The sequence below is a fragment of the Pleurodeles waltl genome, chromosome 3_1 (assembly GCF_031143425.1).
Source record: "Pleurodeles waltl isolate 20211129_DDA chromosome 3_1, aPleWal1.hap1.20221129, whole genome shotgun sequence".
Taxonomy (NCBI): domain Eukaryota; kingdom Metazoa; phylum Chordata; class Amphibia; order Caudata; family Salamandridae; genus Pleurodeles; species Pleurodeles waltl.
The window spans coordinates 1,705,913,298-1,705,935,477 of NC_090440.1; the positions used below are offsets into that span (position 1 = coordinate 1,705,913,298).

The 22,180-nt window shown below is 43.2% G+C and overlaps 1 protein-coding gene across 3 annotated transcripts in view; it reads right to left on the reverse strand.

The window, feature by feature from the left end:
• Positions 1 to 22,180, reverse strand: part of IQCA1 (IQ motif containing with AAA domain 1) — a 692,773-nt gene that overhangs the window by 354,798 nt on the left and 315,795 nt on the right. For all 3 annotated transcript variants that reach the window (XM_069225557.1, XM_069225559.1, XM_069225558.1), the window contains one exon: positions 10,193 to 10,339. In XM_069225557.1, coding sequence (XP_069081658.1) covers positions 10,193 to 10,339 — 147 coding nt within the window. The remainder of the gene's footprint in view (positions 1 to 10,192; positions 10,340 to 22,180) is intronic.

Genomic DNA, 22,180 nt, shown 5'->3' on the forward strand with positions numbered 1-22,180 from the left:
CCAGAATGCAAAGTAAAACCAAAAACTTGGACTTGATGAAGTACTCCAGCAGAGGCAGAGGAAACTTGGGAGATCTGTGCTCCACCCCTCCCTCTATTAACCTGGTAGAACAGTTCCAGAAGCTTAAGAACGTAGATTGAGGCCATTAGACAATGAAATCGGCAGGGAACCAAGTTACAAAGACTGCCAGGGGAGCGTCCTACTCATGTGTGCCTTACACATGGTTTACGTTACACTTTACACACCTTTGTGCAATGTTAATGTGAGCGTGTTTTTCTTGGGCTATACCCCCCATCCTCATGTTGTCTATGTTACTTCTTCCCTCCCATCCCCTACTCTCCTGTTGTGTGCGTTCCCCCGCCCCACACCCGCCATAAGAAAAACGAGCTTTGTCAAAGCCAATAGGTCTATGCAGTACGAGAGCTATTGGCTTTGTCTATGTCTTTTAGCTAAGTTGCATAGCACAGAATTATGGTTGCTCTTCAACATGGCTGGGAGTCAGGGAAAAAGCGCTATGACGGTGCCATACAACATTGCTAAAAGAGATTGACATTGACAAGGACAGTAGCCCTCGCTTTGCCAAGAACTATTGTCTTTGCCAATGCTTGTTAATTTTAGTAGTTATGTTTTAGTGCATCATTTTAAAACTACATTAGACTCGTTGAAGTATGAAATGCCTTACAGGAATTGTGAAACTGATGAGTGCTTCGGCTGTGAGACATTTTCTGCCTGGATGAGTCACCACTTAGAATCTCTCATGACATTTGTATGTGAGGCACGTCCTCGTTCATTTTTATGCGATATACTGGCAAGGTACAAATGCATGTTGCTGTGCAGTTGCCATGTACATTCCCTATATTACTCGAAATACAAATTTCGCCCACTTCCAATTTGATGCGCTGTGCCTGGTGCCTACCTGGATGGTGGTGCGGAGGGCTGGGACTCTCCCCTTGGCTTTGTATAGGCTTATCTTTCTGCCTGTAGCCCTGTGACTGCCGCCCATCCTGCTGTTATTACTGCCTACTCATGGAGTTCCCTGTGAACTGAGAAAGCCCAGATCACCCTGGTGCCCTCTAGACCCTTTCTAAAGACAGATCTATGCACCAAAGAATCACTGCCCGAGGATCATCCTCCCCTCACCAATGTTTGCTGTTTGTGGGGATCAGTCCCCTGCACCATCACTGCCACCCACTTCCTGTACCTGGAAAAGGGTAAGAATGACCCCCATCACCAACCTCTTGGCTCAGGTGACTGACGAAGTGCCACTGAGCCACGCTTGGAAGTTCAGTTGAACCTGCTGGGCGGTACAGTGGTCCAGCATTAGCTGAATCCAGTGTTCTAAGTCTTTGCTTGTGCGCTCCATAACGTGGGCCCACTCCATAACAGAGGCAGGATCATGGACCAACCTGACCATTTTCAGCATCAAGGTTGACATCATCTGTGCCCAAAGTTATTGATCATGGTCATTGCCAGGCTGGGAATCCGAAATTTAGATATCCTAAGGTCTCTATCCCAAAATTAAGACAGTTGGGGCCGAATTTAAGAAAAGTGGCACAGCATCCAAGGCAGCGCCACTTTTCTTGCGCCCCCCGCACCCACTTAACTTCATCATGTGTGCGCCCTATTTATGATACGTTGCACCATGGAAGTATTAGGGACAATAGCGTCAACATTGTTGATGCTATTGTGGTGCTTTGCTTCACTAGCATCAAAAACTTTGACTCTAGTGGAGCAAAGTGCAAGGAGGCCCATTGATTACAATGGGTGAGTGCTTTTAATGCCTGCTTTCAGCAGGCGTAAAAAATGACACCAAAAATGGCGCAATTAAATCTTGTGCCATTTTTTTGGGCCCCCTTGCACCGGAATGCCTCCTTTGCACACATTATGTATGGCGCATGCATAATGTGGTGCAAAGGGTTACAAAGTGGCGCAATTTGTAAATATGGCACAGGGAAAAAGACACCTTAGCGCTGCCTTAGTGTAAAAAATGAGGCTAAGGTGGTGCTAAAGTGGAGCAAGGGGCTTTTAAATCTGCCCCTTGGTGTCACACTATGCAACCCATCACTTGAATCTCTTGACCAAAATTAGCAGGCCCACAGGTATAACAATTTTAAGGTTTGGGCTACTAAAACACGATTGGCTAGCTGTAAGTTTTATTAAACTTTATTTAAATTTCAAATTGCTGTATTTCTGTTCTTCAGGTTTTGGGTTTGTTTCTCTGAAAACACTAAGAAGATTTTTTATTCTGGGGTGTCCTCATTTAGCTTACATGCTTTCATTCTGAGCTCCAAGATCTTCACTCTGTTCGAGCGTCCCCGGAAAAGATCAAAGTACTCAAAGTGGGAAGTTTGGGAGGTGAAGACCACACTTACGGGTGTGTCCACCCGTTGTCGGGTCTTGATCCCATATGGCTTTAATCATCGGACGGTTACAGACAGGATGTTTTGGCGTACCATAGCCCCCCACTCCAGCCACCTTATCCAGGGTCTCCACAACTTTGCTGCTTCCTTCGCACAGGATCGATTTGAATCCATCCTACATGTGTTGACCACAGCGCTCGGCCATTCAGACTTGGTGGGGGCTTTTGAAGATGTCCATTGCTTACAAATCTCCCTTCTACCCAACAGCATCAGGAAACAACACCAGGCTTCTTCTATAACCATACAGATTTCCTATCATGGGTGACCACCCTCCGGATCATGTCAAACTGTAGGTGTAGTACCTCGCTTAAAACCTCCCGGACCTCTGAAAGTAAGGGCAAGAAAAAAACATATGGAGGTCATCTGCAATAGAATAACTGCATTTTCTGCAATCCGTATTCCCTACATCTCTGAGTTTGGCCATTTTTAGGGGTATAATATGACCTATGAAGGACAAAAAGATGATTTCTTCTTAGATACACTAGTTTTATGCCTTCGTAAAGGAGTTGCCATGGGACTAGCCATAAACGAGAGGCATCTTCATTCTGAAAATATCTGGAGGCTGGGAGGTCCTGACCTTGAGCTAAACTTTCCACCAATAAGCTATAATAGGCCACCCCTTCCTTTTTACGAGTTGGTCCTTTAACCAACAGCTCCTCCAGCTCATTTCTGTCAGTTCCCAGCTCTTGCAATGATTGGACCCAACTTTGTAGTTGATGATATTTACATTTTGATAGTGACCACGTATCTTTGCCGTAAATTCCTCCCAGGAGGTGAGTTTCCCATTTTGGAGTATCTGACCCCATTCCACGACACCTGCCTCCTTTAGAGGGAGTGATAAGGAGTCTTTAAGGCACTCTGGTGCACCAGAGGAATCCCACACAGGAGCGTAGGTGCTGTAGTATGACAAATTTGTTGTTTTCATTATCTGGGCCCATGGCTGAGCGGCAGCCTGCAAGACTTTCAATCTTACTTTTTTGTAAAATCTAGGGTGACCAAATTTATACATGACTTTAGACCCTTCTCCTCCCACTCCTTCTAACATAACCAACTTTAGCTGATTGCCCCCTTTCCCGGATAGCATATCTTTCACGTTCTTTAAATGAAAAGCCCAAGCATATAGTTGGATGTCTGGTAGAGCTATCCCTCCTGTCATATTTCCTTCTCAACATCCTCCTTGCGATTCTAATACCCTTAGGACCCCAGATGAAGGAGTCAATTTTGGCTTGTAGTTTTTGTATCCAGGTCTTGTTGAAATGTAGAAGAATCATGTTGAAAAGGAAGGTGAGCTTTAGAAGAATGGACATTTTTATTACATACGCTCTTCCATCTAAAGATAGTGGGAGGTGAGAGCAACTTAACAAGAGCTTATTAACCTCTCTTGTGACGCAGTTAAAATGTACCTCTGCTATAACTTCCAGAACACTAAAAAGATTGAAAGTTTTGGTGGGAGGATTCATCAGAGCTACCCAGGACAACTTCCATAAACTCCCATGTAAAATAATTTAATTCCTCTGGACAGCCTTGAAACTAACGTTACTCCTGGTGCCCCATAAGATAACACTAACTATTGTGCCCTAAGGGATGATAGCACGTACTTGGACCAGTGCCAGCTAGTGAACTTTGAAAGTGGTGGGGCAAAAATATGTCACTGTATGGAGTGAGCAGAGAGAGCAAGCCTGACTCACAGTGGGAATTGGCAGGGAGTTTTACACTGAAAACATTAATAGTGTGACATTGATTTTACTGTCATCTACTAAATTATTTTATTTAATTTTTTTATAGTGCTACTCATCTAAGTGTAGGGTGTCACAGTACTTTCAGCACACAGAAAGGCACAATACATCATCCAAGTGTATAAATCAATGTATAGTAATGTTACACTAGGCACTGAGGATTATAAGATGTAGGAATCACATATCATCCATACTTATAGACGTTATATGTTAAGACTGGATGGTCAGGAGAAACACAGTCAGGATATAAAAAGTACCACCGTGGTTGTGGTTGTCTGTACTAACAAGACTATCACTTCCCAAAGGAACCATCCTTTGCAATCTTGGAATAACAAAAGATTGAAAAACAACAAAAAGGATCTAAACCCATGACTTACAGTTTGCATGCAGCAGCTTGATGCCAGTACATAGATCACTGTACTATATTAGAAGGATTGCAACTTATGAACTGGAAGTAACACAATTATCTCAGTGTCAGAAGAAGTAGCCCACTTACCTAGCTAAATAATCTGCGATCTGCATATTACATGGTGTGCCTTGCAGCAGGCACATTAACCCTCTTTACTACTTTAAGTCTGTGACTTGGCAAAACAAAGAACTCTCCCAAAGCTGCGTTAATCACTAGAATTACCTTTCAGCTATTATAATCCCCTCAAAATTGCTAGACAGACAGAGATTACTGCATCAGTAACCCCATAAGATATTTTAATATTCTGCCTCTGTGTAACTAATTAGGTAATCTACAAAAGATTTACTGCCACATACATGCTTGCTGCAAATTTTCTTTGAGTAGTTTTATTTTGAAATAAATATGTAAATTGACTGTCAGACTTTGCTTTTCAAGCTCTGGCCCTCATGACTCAATACCCTTTTCCGCTGTAGCACATGGACCCCCAATTTACTTGTCACTGGAGTAACTTCTTTTTTTAATTCCAGCAGTTCCTCTCACTGATAATTAAAGCAAACCAACATGGGGCAATTGTGCCAGGCTTCTTTTTTCAGGCAGTATTTAATATGGGTAGGTCCTCTGCCCATTACAGTGAAATTCTGCTCTGCAAGGTTTCTCCCATATTTTACTTGCCTGCATGTTGGACCTTTCATTACTGCACCACAAACGCGTACCACAAATCAAGACAGAGTTCAGGGTTAACCCTTTTTTCATCCCTGCTCCGCCCTGACTCTTGATAGGGCCTGGGATGATTTCGTATTGCCACCCTTGCATGCATGATTCTTAGACAAACTGGGCTGCAAAGGGCATGCGCAGCATGTCTATGATCTGCAAATGTTTGAAGTGGGCTGAAATGAAAAGCGCTGGTCACACTTGCGCAATCTATGGAGCCCGATGCACCCCTCCCCAGGGCTGCTCCTCTGCACACTTCTGTTGTCACCAGCACAGAAATGAAAACACAATCAAATGACAAATCTGCCACTTCGTCTGAAAACATTTCTGAAGCCTGGAGATGCAAAGAGCAGCTTTATTTTCCTCCTGCGTGCTGGTAGGTCTCCACCCTTGTGGCACTTATGGACCAGCCACGACTGATTCGGACAGTGATTATGAACAGCCCAGGGCTGAAAACAGTACAATAACTACATCAATATAGAGTTCATCAGCATCAGATTTGAGAGGCAAGACCAGCCTATTTGGAGTGACAGCTTGATTCTATAAACTACTTTATTTGCCTTATTTGTTGTAATTTTACATTGTTATGTGTACCCTCCCAAACTCTGTTTGGAGATTCAATAGCTATTGTGATGACAAGATGAGATGGCAAGATGAGGTGATTGTCAGACTATGTCCCATGAATTATAAACTGACTTCTCGCTCAACCTACTTGGAGAACCAATTAGGTTTATGGTGCCTTACTTCTTCTAGGAAACATAATATCCAGTGTCCTGCTTTGTAGGGAACACATGGTGACTCACCTTTGATAAGGCTTGAAAGTCCCTAAATCTTAACGGATCTGTGAAAAGGCCCAACAAACTAATAATGACCTGGGAGAAACACGAGGAAGCAAGAGAACATACAGGTTGTAAACATCTGGGTCTGGTGTCATCCACTCCAGGAGGCAGGAGACTGCATTCAGCCTCATGATCACAGGCCTATCAATCTTTCATCTGTCCAACCCCAATAAAATTAGTACTGATGAGTGGATAAAAATAAGCCTTTACTCTTCAGCCCTTATTGAGTGAATGTGTGTTTTTCAAATTCTTATGTCAGGTTAATTGAAGCCTATGTGGAATCAATCGGTCTTCAACAAGCAAACTATGGGCAGATTGAATGGGTCTGCTGGTCCTCATTTTTCATAAAATGCTGTTTGTCTTACTTGAGATATGTGATTTGCCATTTTATTCCTGCTGTGATTGGGGGTGTGCAATGCTTGTGGGTTTGTGTTGTGTTTAGTGTGAACCTTGCTGAAAGGCAGTGGCTTGATCTTCTTTCTTTATAGTCTTGTTGTTTGTTGTGTCTAACTAGACGTTGCTAAATATTTTCTCATCAGGCTGCAGTGCATCCAGAGCACTGCAAGTATGTGGCTCAGAATAAAGAAGTGGAACCATTTCTCTGCTGGTCTTCAGTCCCCGGCTCCCAACGCACAATTGCATCAAGTTTAAATCCTGATGTTCCATCACTAGAATGTATGTGTGCCATATGCACGAGGACCACACAAACCTGTGTAATCTCAAAATTAGAACTATCAAATGCTGGTAGACCTGTTGTTGGGAAAATGCAAGCTGAGGTTGGTCAGGGGTAGAGGTGGTGTACTTGATCCTCTCTCTAAGTGACAGATTTGCTCATCAGGTACTCCTAGGGTCCTCCTCAGAGAAGGGTAACCGTACACTCTGGACCCATGTTTATGTGCTTGCAAGTGGCCCCAGGAGCTTTGCCTCACTCAGTGACTTTTTTCTGTGGGTACTGGGTGAGTCCCTATGTCACATCACGCAGAGGCTCAACCCCTTAAATGACACCATCTATGCCTGTGCTGTAGGCTGTGGTTCCATCAGGCTCATAGCAAGAGCAAACACTCTCCCTTCAGGGCTCAACAGCATCTCCTGAACCCTGCTACCTCCAGATGTTACCGTAAAGTGCATATGGAGACATTCACTACTACTGCCGGAGTTGGTCGTTCACAGACATTTCTTTATCGAGATGATTCTGGAGAGGGAAGGATTGCAATATTGGTAAGCTGAGGAGAAATCTGCTTCACAGAAACCTGAAAAACAAAACAAATCACCGACGGCTGGCAGAGCTGTTCCGAATTCACGGCCCACAGGAGCTAGGACAGGAAGCCTCCAGAGGCAGTCTCCAGAGGCAGTCTGAGCACAGAGCAGACTTGGCCAAGGATTAGAGAGATTCCCGCCGCCGGCTTCAGTCACGGTCATAAATAACCAGAGCGGGAACCCGGACTCTGAGGATGGCAGTCTCATCTCCCCCCTCTAGTTTGAGGTCTCCTCCCCTCCTAGCTACCAGTTAACTTGTTGGGATAGAAAGGCACACTCTACCATGCCTAACAGTGTCTAAGACTTCAAGACTTCTAATTTACTGTACCTCTTCCAAATGTAATAGTTGAAAACATCCTCAGTTCAGAATAGCCTTAATGTTAATGTTTTTGATCTGCCACTAAATACTAGGCCGGGGAGGCCGAAATCAAAGAGTTACTATTGTGACACAAAATTATTGAATTTTTTGCAATTACACCCGTTTGCATATTATGATTAATTTCTGGCCAAAATGACAACCCAAGAGCACAGGAAGGGAGCGCGAGCGGCTTCTGCTGTGTCTGTTCTGTTGCAGTCAGCACTATTTTCTTACGCAAACGTCATCCTTACGTCCATTTTAGAAGCAAGGGTGCATTTGCGCAAAAAAAAAAACAGGGCTAAATGCAGGGTTACGCTCCTTGCATAATTCCACATAATATTGCGTACATTTGCAGTCATTTCTAAGAATTACACTGCAGCAAATTAGGCGAGTTCCACTCACCCCCACTCTGTACCGCACTTGCACTGTTTTACGGCATAGTAGGATACTGGTTTCTAGTAGAAATTGCCTCTTGAACAAGACATTTTCTGCCTGAATCACAATTACAAAAATGTCACAATGCACTAAAATCACAACAATTTCATAATGCACTAAAATCACAACAATTTCACAATGCACTATTTCAGGAGATTTTATAAATGTTACATAATGTGAAATGCACACATTTTCGAATTTCACCGAGGCCTGATATATATAAAATACATTATGGGTGCAAATGACTTTTACAATTAGGAAAATGTGTTTAGGTGATGTTCCAGCCAGAAAACTGCTCCTGACATCATTTTTTAGAGCTAAGAATAAAAACTGAAGCTAGAAAGACCGATCCGACTGCAAAATCTTAATGTGAATGCACGGATTGCAGAAAGCGAGAGATGCTTGTAGAAAAAGAAAACTCCTTCAGTACACAAGAAATACATATCAGTGTCCAACGCTGTAAACAATGTATTAACCCCACTGAAACTCTGTGGGTTTCTAATGTTAGATTTTTTTTCCTTTGTTTAGAATGATCACAAGCACTGGCAAAGACAGTACACCTTAGGATTCTTAGTATGGGTACTATTTAGGAATATTAGGGTGACATTGGAGATGCTACACTCGGCCGCCCTGAAAGACAGTCACATGATGAATTAACAGCTTAGATACGAATAATATTAACGCTCAAAAGGGGCCCCTTTTTTGAACCGACTGCATTAGCAGAGTTAGGCAATATAGCCACAGAAGAGTTTCAAGGAAAGAAGTTAGAAGATGAAGAGGCGTACATGGCAAAGTATTGCATAGTAGTTATTTTTGACAAAGGGCCATTTTTAAGGAAAACAGATTTATATTCTACTTTGTAAATAAATAACTTAAAGGCTGTAAATCCAACAGGTAATCATGATAGAAAAGTAAGACACACAAACACATAAGTGTGAGCAGTAAATAGTATGGTGTCCTTTTAATAAGCTAAGTCATTCTAATGTCACATTCTTTCCCACACAAATAAACAATAAACCTGCAATGAAAATATTGTTGTGTCAGTGAGCACATACTGGCTTTGGTCTAACAAAAGGACTTATTTGGCCCTCATCATTAAAACGTAATGAGACCATAAATGGGACAAAGTAATAATTCATGAAATGTCATGAACTGGATGTTAAGTCCATCCAAGCCATGGAGGGCACAAGTAAACGAATGGATGGCCCAAAGCCCACACACTCTATCAACTTGTTATAGTAACTGTGAAGAGTTCATGCTATAAGGTATTCCAGAAAGTTAAGGCTGTATATAGCAGCCATAAAAAGGAATATTTCAAGCAATGTCCCCATCCGTCTTTCTTTTCCAGAAACTCTTTCTTTTGCCGTTTCCTCTCCGCTAAGCCCTATTATCTCTCCATCCATCCCAGACCTTTGTCCTCTTTCTGAGTCTCAAACCTCTCTGCCTTTCACCTTCTCGTGTGACTGCAGCACAACTCCCTCTGCAGGTATGCCTCTTGATGTACCCCTGCACTTCTTTGCCATACTTTCGCTTTTGCTACACGTGCTCAATCTTTGGAAACTCGTGTCTGTTTCATCCCTTCTCCTTCAAGGACTATTCGTACAATTCTTTAACCTCACTTCAATGGCTCATTTTCTCCACCCACAAGAGTCCCACATCCTTTAGCCTTTTTTCCTCTACGGTGTCTTCGTTACCACCTTAAATATTCTTACTTCTCCTTTCCCTTGCCCATTCAGAAAGATTTTTGAAGGGACACACTTTCAAAGTTCCTACATACTGTTGGTTTTAGCTCTTCCTTGATTGTTATTATCTTTGAGTGTCCAGGCAGCTACTGATTCAAAGGGTCTTTCAGCTTTTGACTAGTGCTCTCCTGGAGAACGTCAACCTATTGCTGTGGTATGGGGGCCTAAAAAGGGGTTCCCTCTAGATTGCTGTTGACAATGTTCCCTCCACACTCCATTACTGTCTCCATCTCTCTTTGATACCACCGAACTCTTCTCTCCCCTTCTCCATGTGAAGAAACTCACCTCTCCTTTTCCCTTCTTTCCCTTCTTTTTCGCAGACTCTTTGTCCTTCTTGCCTTTCTTTTTTCCTTCTTTCTTCTTGCCTTTCTTTCCTTTATCCTTCTTCTTCTTCTCCCGCGCTTCCTCTTTTGCAGCAAGTTCAGCCGCCACCTGACAAACACACAGACAAACATGATATGTAATAAATGTAATGCAAAAGTTCAGTTCAGCTCTAGTTCTGCTGGTCTCGAGCTTCAAATTGACTCCATTACTTTTTTAGCTGCAGGTGTGAGCTATTTAACAGAGATACGCCCGATATTTACATACTGCACAGATACCGGCTGCAATCAACTCCACATCCATTACTGTACATGTCAAATGCATGTGAAAAGCCACTTAACCGTTCAAGATCTGAGGATTCGCTCCCTTTTTACTTATTAATTTTTCAGATCAAAATACGTTAATAAAAGATGTGCTCTAGAAATTCACTGCAGTTGCACCGATAGGTTTAGTCCTCGTAGTTATGAAGTCATCCTAGCTCAGCTCCCAGAGATTTACCCCAGTCTGTTCTCAAGAATGTAAAAAAAAACTGCTTCCAATAATTTATCAAAGTTCAGCTTCCTTGAATTTATCAGATCTCTGTTCGCATACACTTTTTTGTTTTCAATGTAACAAAATTTGCTTCTTATATTCCCTTTAGTTCATCCCATATTTCATTTTCATTTTAAAAACAACTGTTCTTCACTTTTTCCCTCTCTTTTTCCTTGTGAAAAAGAAGGCTTTAGTTCCTGACTCGAATCTGGTGAATTGAGAACTCTCTGCTCTGTCACGCCCTTCACATTTGTGCAGGATCCACTGGGAGAGAATTGGGCGGGCAGAGGCTTCACGGTCCAATCTTCGTCAGGTTCATATTAGGGGTTGAAGTCTAGCATGTGAGTGACTATCACCTTTCTCACCTACATGTGGGTTTATGCATGTTATTTCAGTCCATCTGAAAAGTCTCTGAATACTCTGTATTATTTGGAGGCAGATAGAGGTGGAATCCCTCTATAGCTAGGCAGTGGTGGTTTGCGTGTCGACTGTGGATTCAAGGGTTTGTGCACACTCTGGAGAGTGCTGAGGGTTTTCTTTTTATGCTAGGAAGATTCTGTTCTGTATGGCTCTGGTAGAGAGCCACTAGTGTGAATAACTGGATTCAAATCCAGTAACCACCGCTATGACACAGTGGGGATTGTTAACAAACACTGTCACCCACTGCTGCTACATCATAAAGTAATTTCAGGCTACTCTGGCTGGGCTCTTTAAGAGCCTTTCAGAATAGCACTGGAAACCATGGAGCACTGCTTCTGAAGGAGATGGAAGAGAGGGGGGTGGGGGCTGGTGGCCAGAGCTCAGTTTAAAAAAAAACTTTTGGACACTGGAAAGAAGTCATGTAAGGCTCCCCCATTACTCCTCTGCCCCTGCTTAGTAGTTGATAGAAGGGGCAGATGATTTTTTAAGCCATACATAGCATTAGATTACAGATGAAAAACAATCGGTAATTCAATGTTTCCCATCGACAATTCTTTATGTGGCTGTAGGAAAGCACCCTTTTAGACATGGTTAGCCCCTGCTTTTTGCCTGGTTTCTGATGTGTCTTTGACTGTCACTGCACTAGGTCCCTGCTAAACAGGTCCCCAGTGCCAGATCTATTACCCCAAAACTGCACAGTTGTTTTGCACAATGGGCAAACTCTTTAGCAACCATGTAAGTCACTAGTAAATGGTACCCCTGGAACCCAGGGCCTGGGGTACTAAGGAAGGTCTCTGAGGGCTCCAGCACCAATTGTGCCTCCCTCAGGAACCCCTCACCTAATCCAGACAGTGCTGCCATGACAGACTGCGTGTGTTCGTGCAGGCTAAATTGAAAACACAACCTGTCAAACACCCCTGTGTGCCAGGTCCCCTATCACTGTATGTGCCTGGTGTCACCGTAGAGCTGGGTGCATCTAGGCAAATGTGAGGGCATATATGCATTAACAAATATGCTCCTGCTGTGTCTCTGTTGATTCTGAGACATAGTAAGTTCACAGGGAAGCCATTTTAAACGCATGTACTGGACAGTGATTATTACGAGCTCCCCAGCTATATGATGGCTTCTCTGAATCCAGGGATGTTTGCTATCAAACATCTCAGAATAATAAATTCTCACAGGCCGCAGTGATGGGTTTATTAATAAATGCACACAGAGGGCACCTTAGAGGTGCACCCTGAAAACCTACCCAGCTGCTGGTGTATTCACTGACTCGTCCAAACTAGTGCAGCCACCCTAGACAGAGTTCTGGCCCCCTGAGGTGAGGGCCAATACACTTGGAGGCCCAGAACAAAGGCCTGCTCTGGGCGGAGGTAATAACACCTCGCTCAGAGCAGGATTGACATTCCAGGGCGGGTAGCTTCAAAAGTCTTGCCGCCTTTGGAGTGCAACCCAGGTCTCTCCAGATAGCAAAGGTGACCAACCCCCGCTGTCCTGACCCCACTTTTGGTGGCTGCACAGGTGGGAAAATTAATTAAATTAAGAGGAGTGTCCACTTCGTGCCAGTCCCACCCCTAAGGTAGACAGGCTGAAGTGGACACTACTTTTCAAATTCCTCCATCTTGTTTGGAAAGAATTAGGCCAGCATGGTTAGGGTTATGCCCACTTCCCTTGTGGAAGTGGTCATAAGAAGGGTGTAGTCACCCTAAAGGTGGTCAGTCCATTGGCTACCACCTGGCACTCCCTGTAACACTCCTAAACTGAGTATTTGAGTGGCACCCCTGAACCCTAGAACTCAGATCCTGACTACCTACGAAGATGAAGGACAAAGAAGAAGAGGAAGAAGGAGCAGCTGACCCGGTACCAGGCCTTCCGGCCTGCCTGTTAAACTCACCGGACTCTGCTCTGACACTATGTTTGAAAGTCTACTTACCTGATTATGTAGCTCTTGGGTTTGAAACATATATAAAAATAATTTATATTTTTCTAGATTTGGTCTCGGATTTATTAATTGATTGTGTGCCTCATGAGTTCAACAAATGCTTAGCACTACCCCCTGATAAGCCTAACTGCTTGCCCACAATACCACAAAATAGAAAGAGGGAGAGAGTGCAAGGAGCAGAAGACAGCCTTGCATCCCAGCCAGTACTCCTCACTTGCTCCACCAAGCATATCAGTTCCTTTCATTTAATTAAATATGATAATGATACCCCTGGGCACCGTTCGATCATGTCTCCCTGCACAGTCTGAGAAGGCGTGCCCTTCACCTGGAGAGATTAATGGCCAGGCCAGATCTGTGAGCTGGCCTTATGGCCCCAGCAGGGATACTCCATCGGAAGCCAGCAGCGCCGGCAATGGGCCAGGGCTCCTGGGCCAGTAATCTCTCATCACATGAGGCCGGCAGGAACAGATCTGGAGGCATGTATCTCTCCTCAGCCGCAGCTCAGGGCGCAGGCATGCAACTCGATGGGAGGGAGATTAGTGCGTGTCCGAACGGTATCGCCACTACTGCAGGTGAAAACAGCAAGTAAGATAGCTCCGTGGGTTTAACGCTTGTTGCAATCACTCTATTGGCGAGACGGGTATTTAGGTGTATAACGTTTATTTCTTTGCTCACAGTGAATTACAAAGTTCCCTTTTGCAAAGCTTCACAGGCGAAGAAATGCTATCTCTAATTTCATTTTTTTTGTGGAAGTTTTATGAAGCACGAAAATGCGTCAGAGCGCCTCAAACAATACGTTTAGTATCACCATTTATATAAAGGAAGCATACACAAAACCGCTGCATATTGTTATAGAAAGTTGTGTGGGGGATATAGTGTGAGGAAGCAGTTGTCCGCTGCATTCTGATTTACAAAGCAAATGGTTGTAGCCACAAAAGTCAGAAATACCATCCGTCAAATTTGCTTTCTGTCATATGTGGAATGTGCAATTTCTTTCTCCATTCGACAAAAAACAGCTCCTATATTTTGAGAGGTAAATTTAGAAAAAAGTGGTATTACTTGGAGGTTGGCGAGGCAGCAAATTACCAGGGAGAGCAGAGACGAGCCAAGGTCTGGCTCAAATCTTAGAGCCCGTGCACCGAGCCCTGGAAATGTTTGCTATGTAAATCATACAACAAACATTACATAATTTATGTACTGAGAAGTACTTATTAAAAGTGATAGGGGCAGGTTTAAGAGCCCTTTGTGCCATTTAAGCGCCTCCTTAGCGTATTTTTTTTTTACGCCAGGCGGCGCTATGTTGGCCTTTTCCCCGCGCCATATTTATAAAGTGGCGCAATGCATGCTCCTTCTTTCCTTCCACAATGCTCTTTTCTATAACTCGTTTTTTTCATTTTTGTGAAGCACTTCATGAGAGTACATGTGTTTTGCAGTGGTCTCCCTTATATGGTTCTTTCCTAGTTTCTTTCTGTGTCACATTGGAGCACCATGAGCTTCTCTGCACTTCGGTGCTCCACATTACTGTTCACCGTCTGTTTTTTGCACCACCACCCCCACACACACCCATATAGCTCACTCTACCTGGTGTGCTTCTTTGCGCTCCTCAGAATTCCTAGTTAGTCCCTGTGCTTCTCCCCAAAAGTAACACTGCTATTCCTCCACCAACTCGCCCACTTTCCAGTTAAACCTTTGTAATATATTATTTTTTTAACAGAGGATGGAACTCCATCGCTCAGAGTAATTCCAATACAGTGTAATAAGTATCGGGAAATTCCAATCCGATCCAATCTTTACTATTAGATGAGTCCCATACTCTTGATTGCGCTTTTTACACAAGTGCCCTATCACTAGTAGGATGGCACGCAAAGTGGCAGAGATCCAGGAACTCTGCCACTTCACATGCCGTCCTACTACTGATATGATCAGGATATATCATGGTCCTATGTCCATACTATGTTCATCGTGCATGATTGCCTTGGATTATTGACTAGACAATCTGTCATTTGGTTGAGAGAAAATTGGCTACTGTACCAAGAGATACAACCCTCGGGATCTTTACTTATGTGAACAGTTTAGTTTTCATGGGAATGACCTTTCATTAGAGGTCTGCAGTTATTTCACTCTGTTACTTGCTTCCTTGAAAAAGTCACATGTTGTGATGGAACTGGTGTTTGCTGTCTTGTGCTACGTGATTTATGAGGACAGTTTTTCCTGACTGAAACTGTTGATATCTTCTCAAATGTGTAAGAAGCACAATGAAGAATATGGAACTCATTTAATAATAAAAGAATGGATCGGATTGGAATTTCTGTATATTTATTATGCTTTATTGGAATTACTCTGAGTGTTGGGTTTACTGAAGTATATGTGCTATGTTTAGCACATCTTTATGCCTTGGGGTAGTAGGGCATTGGTAACCATACAGCACCACCCCCTAATTTTTTGATGAAGCTAAACTTGGGATTGTTTAAGACTACTGTTGGACACTCATAGGATGTGTGGTTAACATACCATCAATACCCTCTTCTTTTTCTTTGTTTGCAATATTATTTTTTAATCTACTAGTCCAACCTCAATTAATAAATAAAAGAAAATAAGTGTTATGATATGGCCGTGCAAGTGCTGTTAGTAAAGTCAATTGGTTCTTAAACTGAGACTGCTTGACTTTGCCAATGCTTGTTAATACCCCATTCTGTTCTCACAATTCGATGCTAAAACAATGTTAATCCGACTGTCAGTGGCTAGCCGTAGAAGGTAACTTTGTTGTTTTTGTTTTATTTTGCTTACAGCAAAGGAGATTGTGTGTGTCCTGTCGTCATCAGACGTCTTTCTTCGTATGTATTCCTTAAATGCTTTCCACATAGTGACACAACTCTCGTTCTTGTTTTTTGTGCAGAAATGCTTTTGTCCTTATTTTTTGGGCTTATTTATCTGTGTCTAATTGTGTAAAATTTATACTAATATATTTTACTAGGATTTCAAGTTGAGACAAATTCAGTACAGAAAATTCGAGAGATATACTGCTCTTGCATGCTTTTCCCAAACTCAGAACTCCTCAGCCGCCATCTTCTAATCCCTGCGCCCAAGTCTTGTAGTCACGCGCACTCCTGGCAGCATGGTCACGGGGAGGACATTATTGGATTGTGTCTGGCTGATGATACGGAGTGGGTGTGTATGCTGACTCCTTTCCTGACAGGTGGCTCTGTGAAGAGTTACAATTATTTTTGCCAGGGTTACTCTGCCAGTTTCTGGCCTTTTCTCTCAATCAGTCCACCATGGAGGGTGGTGGCGATGTGACAGTTCTTTGTGTCATGCTGTCAATACAGACCATGATTGCTCTTGCCATGTGATGTGATTGGTGGTCCATGGCCAAGGTGGTGGTCTTTTGGTGCTGCATGAAGCCTGTCTGACCATGGTGTTGGGCATAGATTTTAACCCTCTTGTCACTGGCGATACGTGCCAATCAAGTCTGGCTTAGTTGTAATGATTACACCAGGGTACATTCAGTGTTAAATCTAATGTGGCAAGTTCCTTTGCATGGGTGTGTGTGTGTGTGTGCATGTATAGCCCATGCTGTGAGGACCTGTTCGCTCCTCATAGCGTGGGTAAGCAGTAAGCACTATCAGTTCCAGAAAAACACTATCCTTGTGAGGACTGGTGCATTCTGTGGACCCGTCCCCGTAGTGTGTATAGGTAGTTTCGAGCAAGTGCATCAAAAAAACTAAAAGTGCAGTTATATTTCCCTTGGTCTGCTTTATAACCTTCCCCACTATCAAAGAGTGCATGGAGCTAGAATAGTAATACACACTTAATTACGGTCAATGGCCGATCCTCATAATTATAGGTATGTCATGTTGTGTGCATGTGTGCATGCATGTGTGCATTTGTGTGTGTGTGCTGTTGTCTGTGGAGAAATGACTCCTCTCCTATTGTTTTGTTGCTGCCACTGATAACTTAAAGCCCAAACAGTGCACGCATGCCACAATCTCACTGTGATTTAAACCAAGGGTCCCAACATTAGCAGCAGGCCATGACATGGCTTAAATGCTTTGACAAGGCCAAATGGTAGAGCCAGTAGGCTTTGTCTTTTTTTCCATGTTGGTCAGCATCACGGCTGCTGTGGAGCATGGTAGAAGGTAAAAAACAAAAGTGATATGATGCAGCCAGCATTATCCACCTTATAGCACTTTTTACAACATGCCTACAAAATTGACAAAGAGTTGGGTTAAAAACAAAGATCAAACAAAGATCAAAGATCTAAACAAAGATCTTGCATAGGCGAATCCTATTGACTTTGCCAATGTTTGTTTCCTTTGCCAGGTCTGCTGTTTGCAGGCTTAGATTGTGGAGCACTGAAAGAGCTGGGCGTGGTTCCAAGAAGATAAATAGAAGATGATTAAGTGGGGTGAAGTTGAGGTGCCTTTGCAGAGCTCGAGGGCCACCAGGTTTGCAAGAGACAGCAGTGGCTATAGAATTTACAATATAACTGTGTTCATTGACCAGGGTGTGAGATAAAAATGCTGAAACAGAAGAGGGCCTCATGCCAGAGGAATAAAGTGCTGTTTCGTTGCTGTGTGGCTGGAACATGAGGGGTGGCTCACAGCATTCTGTGCATTGACTGAACTGCACCTATGTGCCAGAGTCCTGAATTACAGAGCACTGCAAGTCAAGCATCAGCGACTTACAGCATCGGAAAACAGAATGGCCCTGCACATAATAGAAAAGCAACAGGTGCTGCAGTTGAGGAGTAGGGTGCAGTAATTTAAAACCGAGGTGCACTAGCAGAGCTCTGAACTTCCAGGAGCAGTAGGTGAGGGATGGCCCATTGAAGCTGCTCTTGGCAAGCAGGGTCAGGCTGGCCTGTCAAAAAGAGCCCGATGGGCTTGTCTCACAGATCAGTGTGTGGGCTGTTTTTTTATTTAGGAGTTTGTGGGCCTGATTTATGGCCAGGTGGGCTGGTTTTCACTGTTGATTTACCTGATGTTACCTCAAACATTGCCTTCAGCAAACGCAAATGGATGCAGTCTCATATACTTTGCAAAATACCCATATAGCGCGTCTTTGCAATTCAAAGCTGGCCTGATTTGCAAATGTGGCCACTTTTTTTTTTAGCTAATTCATTCGCTAATGCGGGTGACTTTTATTTTGATGCCTGGGCCTATTTTTTGTCCTAGTCCGAACCTGCCAGCAGGTTAGTGATTGCTCATGGCCACATTTTGGTTGGATGGCTACACAAACCCACACTGCTGCTGAATCAAAGCAACTAGTCTCAATACGACCACACACGTTTAATCTAGTGGGAAAATATGTCACAGGCAGATTCCTACCTCGCCCCCTCCTCCGGCTACTGGAACATGTGTTCTTGATGGGATGTTTGCAATTAGCCCGCAGCAAATCTGGCTCATGTCCATCAGCCACAGTCACGATTAATTGTGAACCTGGCGGCCATTTTGTTGACGGGGCTGGAAGAGCAGGGAATGCTACTGGTGCTGATTATAATAACACAGGAATGTAAATAAAAAATTAGACCCATGGTGAACGCAAATGGGAAGCACATGCAGCACAACCGAGGTACCTTGTCTTTAGTTCCAAGTCGAGAAGAGAGAGGTGGGTGGAACTGGCAGCAGCAGTTATTGATCCAGGTCTCCAGGAATCATCGTTTCTACTATTTGACTGAGGGCATTTTCGAGACAAGCACCTAGCATTTAGGGCAAATGTCTAAATTTGGTGGTATTACATTGAAAAGGGTGGAGTTGTATCTAGCAAAGCATTTCGCCCTGGTGAGTTACTGTGTTATGATTACATGAGAAAAACAGCCACAAAGCTAGAAATGAATGGATGGCAAGAAGGACAAAAAATGTAAAGAGTATGATTAGAAGAAATTAGGGTGCTTAAAAAGTGAAAGGGGCAGACCGGATACGTAATCACCAGCCCCACGCTGGGGAGGCTCACCACTAGAATGGGACTGTGGGGGCGAGGTTGGACCATGGTAGCCCAGCCTGCTCAGAGCGTACAACCCACTAGCAGCATGTCATAGTGGCAATATGGCCACCTAGGCCCTTGTTTATGGGAGGGGTGCAGAGACATCCAGAAAGGAGATTTTGCTTTTCTTGCCCACTGATCTATCTGTGGGTGTGTTAAAGCACTCTGTCAAGAACAGTGGTGTAACACACAATGACGGGGCCCCTTGCACAATGGGATAAAATATCCTAAGTCTCCTGTATCTTACAGATATCCATTGCTCTTGGTTGAATGGGGGCCCTCTGAAAGGTTGGCGCGCCCTGGAGGATTGGGTAAGCCTGCGTGGCAGGGGGTGCAGAGGCCTGTGCTACGCTCTTGACCAAGAGAGCCCTGTATGTTTAAGGAACAGCAATGCAAATCCCTCCTTATCAGGGGCAAAGCAGGAGCCCCGAAGAACGAATGAATGATAACCACATGCTAATTAGATTATTGTTTAATTCAAAATGTTTATTTTTAAGACTTATGAACGGGAAATAAAATAAACTCTGGCCACTGCTGAAACAAGAGCCGACACAATTTTTGACTCTTGCAGTTTTCGCATACGTCTTCCTCTGCAGGGTAGGTTATCCGGCATTGCTGGGGGGAGTGTTGGAGCCACGGAGCACTTTTCCAGTCTCTACCATGCCTGCTCAGCAACAGCTTACCTGGAATTCTGTATTTCTGAAAAACTATGCTCAGGGATGACACTGTCAAATTATGCCAGTGTGCTCTCCGAACGTGGTACTTGGGTGGGAGTGGGGTTTATTGCAATCTTCATGGATAATTAATTCTGAGAAGGAAACCATTGGCCACAAAAAAGCACCTGCTCATGAAGGCCACAGCAAAGCTTGTAATGGACACCTATAGTAACATAGTTCCCATATGCACAGAGCTACATGCTCCAAATGGCCACAGAAATCCACGCTCTCTATAGGCCACAGTGGCATCTGCTTGCAACAACCACATTAACGCTTCCTATGGATGGTCATAGCAACATGCTTTGAATGGCCACAGTGAAAAGACATTTTTGAATAGACAATCTGATTGCTGTTTAGGACACTGACACAATTTATACTGGGTACTGCCAGATGAAGAGATGTTCAGAATGGACACAGTCTCAAAATAGCCACAGCGATTGCCACTCACGACAACCACTATAATATATATTTAAGATAACCACAGTGATATGCTGCAAATGTCACAGTCTCCCCTGTTTAGTATGGCTTCAGTAACATATATTTTTAACACATTCATTAATTCTCACTGTTTATTGTATAGCCTTCTTATCTTTGCAATCACAACGGCGTAATAGATTCAATAAAAGCATTCTACATATAGATAACATACAAATTAATTTTAACACATTTGCACCATTTGATAAGTAATTAATTCTACAGAAGCCCCAGAAAATCAGCAAAACATTTTTTTAAATCAGTATGTTCTAAGGCCCTGCAAGCCAATTTTGACAAATATTTGTGTCTGGAATCAAGCACAATGTATATCTGTGTATCCGGTACAAAAAGACCCTTCCCATAATGGAGTATTCTTTTTATGAATTCCTCTTAAGTACACATTTTCCAACATGTGCAATCTTAATCTTAAGCGTAATATTCTACTTTTTATGTCGAGTAGATGTAAAACTAGATTGGAATACCTTACATTGAGTAACATTTATTCAGGATAGCGAAAGTGACATTCTCGAAATGGACACATGATATTTGCTCATGATAGTGACAGCATTGTCACAGATACACAGCACTCACGCAGCAATGACCACAGCGACAGATGCTGGGCTCTTACTAACATTTATTTATTTTATGTAGCAATCCCAAACAGATGTATTTATTGTTGTCGTTGTTTTTATCGTAAACGATTGTTTAATTTATACAATAAACGTATTGCCTATTTCCATGCTTAGTACAGCCAGAGAGCTGGCATTTTTGAAACAGGTGAACAGTGGAAGGATTTTGCACTGTGGTCTCAGCTGCCATCACACATTTTTGGCTACTTCCAGGAACTGAAATGTATAAAACATGTTGGATGGAATACTTAAATTAATCTTAGCCACTGGTAATTATTTGAGGCAGTATCCCAGTCTATCATTACTTTGCACACTAAGCCACCTCCTTTTTGGAACCAGCTCCATGCAAATCAGTCTTGTTACTGCTCCAATAGGAAAAGTCCAGCCTGAACTGCCAGGACAGTCCTCCCTGAACCAGGGCACAAGCAACCCCAGACCAGTTGTGCCCTGATTGGGGCCTATTAATTGGGTTCAGCTTGGTTTCAGTAGCACAGTGAGCATAGAAACCAAGTCTGTGAGCATCCATCACATTTTTGCCACAGCAGGCAAGTGCTATAGTGCTTATAGCTGTCAAGATTCTTATTTTATTCTTAGGACTCTCCATCTACTCTTTGCTACCTCACCACTAACATTGAAACTGCCTACTAAATACCTGCAGGCCCCAGGGACTTTGGAAGGTTCTTGAGGACTTCGGGGTTTGCTGATCGTTTCCATAATTTCATCATTTATGCAAAGTAAAATATGCAACTTTTGTCCAGGCCTATGCTGATTCATTATTTCCCCTATTAACATATTGCAATTTGAATACTTCTGGGTCCTCTTCAAGTGCCTTGCATATTTCTGGAAATGAGGCCCTTTTTTTTAGTGATTATGCATCCAGGCTGAGAGGCTGTGATCATTCTCCCCTTCTCTACTGTCACTTTCAGGAGTTTTACCTCAATGGTGTAGCACTTCTTTGATTGCCGAGACACCAGCACCCCGTGATCTCTTACCATCAGTTTCTTCAGCACCCATTTGTCTATCACCTTTATCTTCATTCTTGAATTCTTGAAGTTTCTTGTCAAGAAGTGGTACCATCCACTGAAGAAAAAATATTACTCTTTCCTATTATATGTTAGGTGCACCTCACATTTCAATGTATTGATATAAGGGATATAAGGGGTATTTCTGTGTGTACAGTACTGGAAGTGAGCTATTTGAGCTCCAGCTTGTTGAATTTCTCACTTTACTGTACCCACAAATCCGTCTAATATGCCGC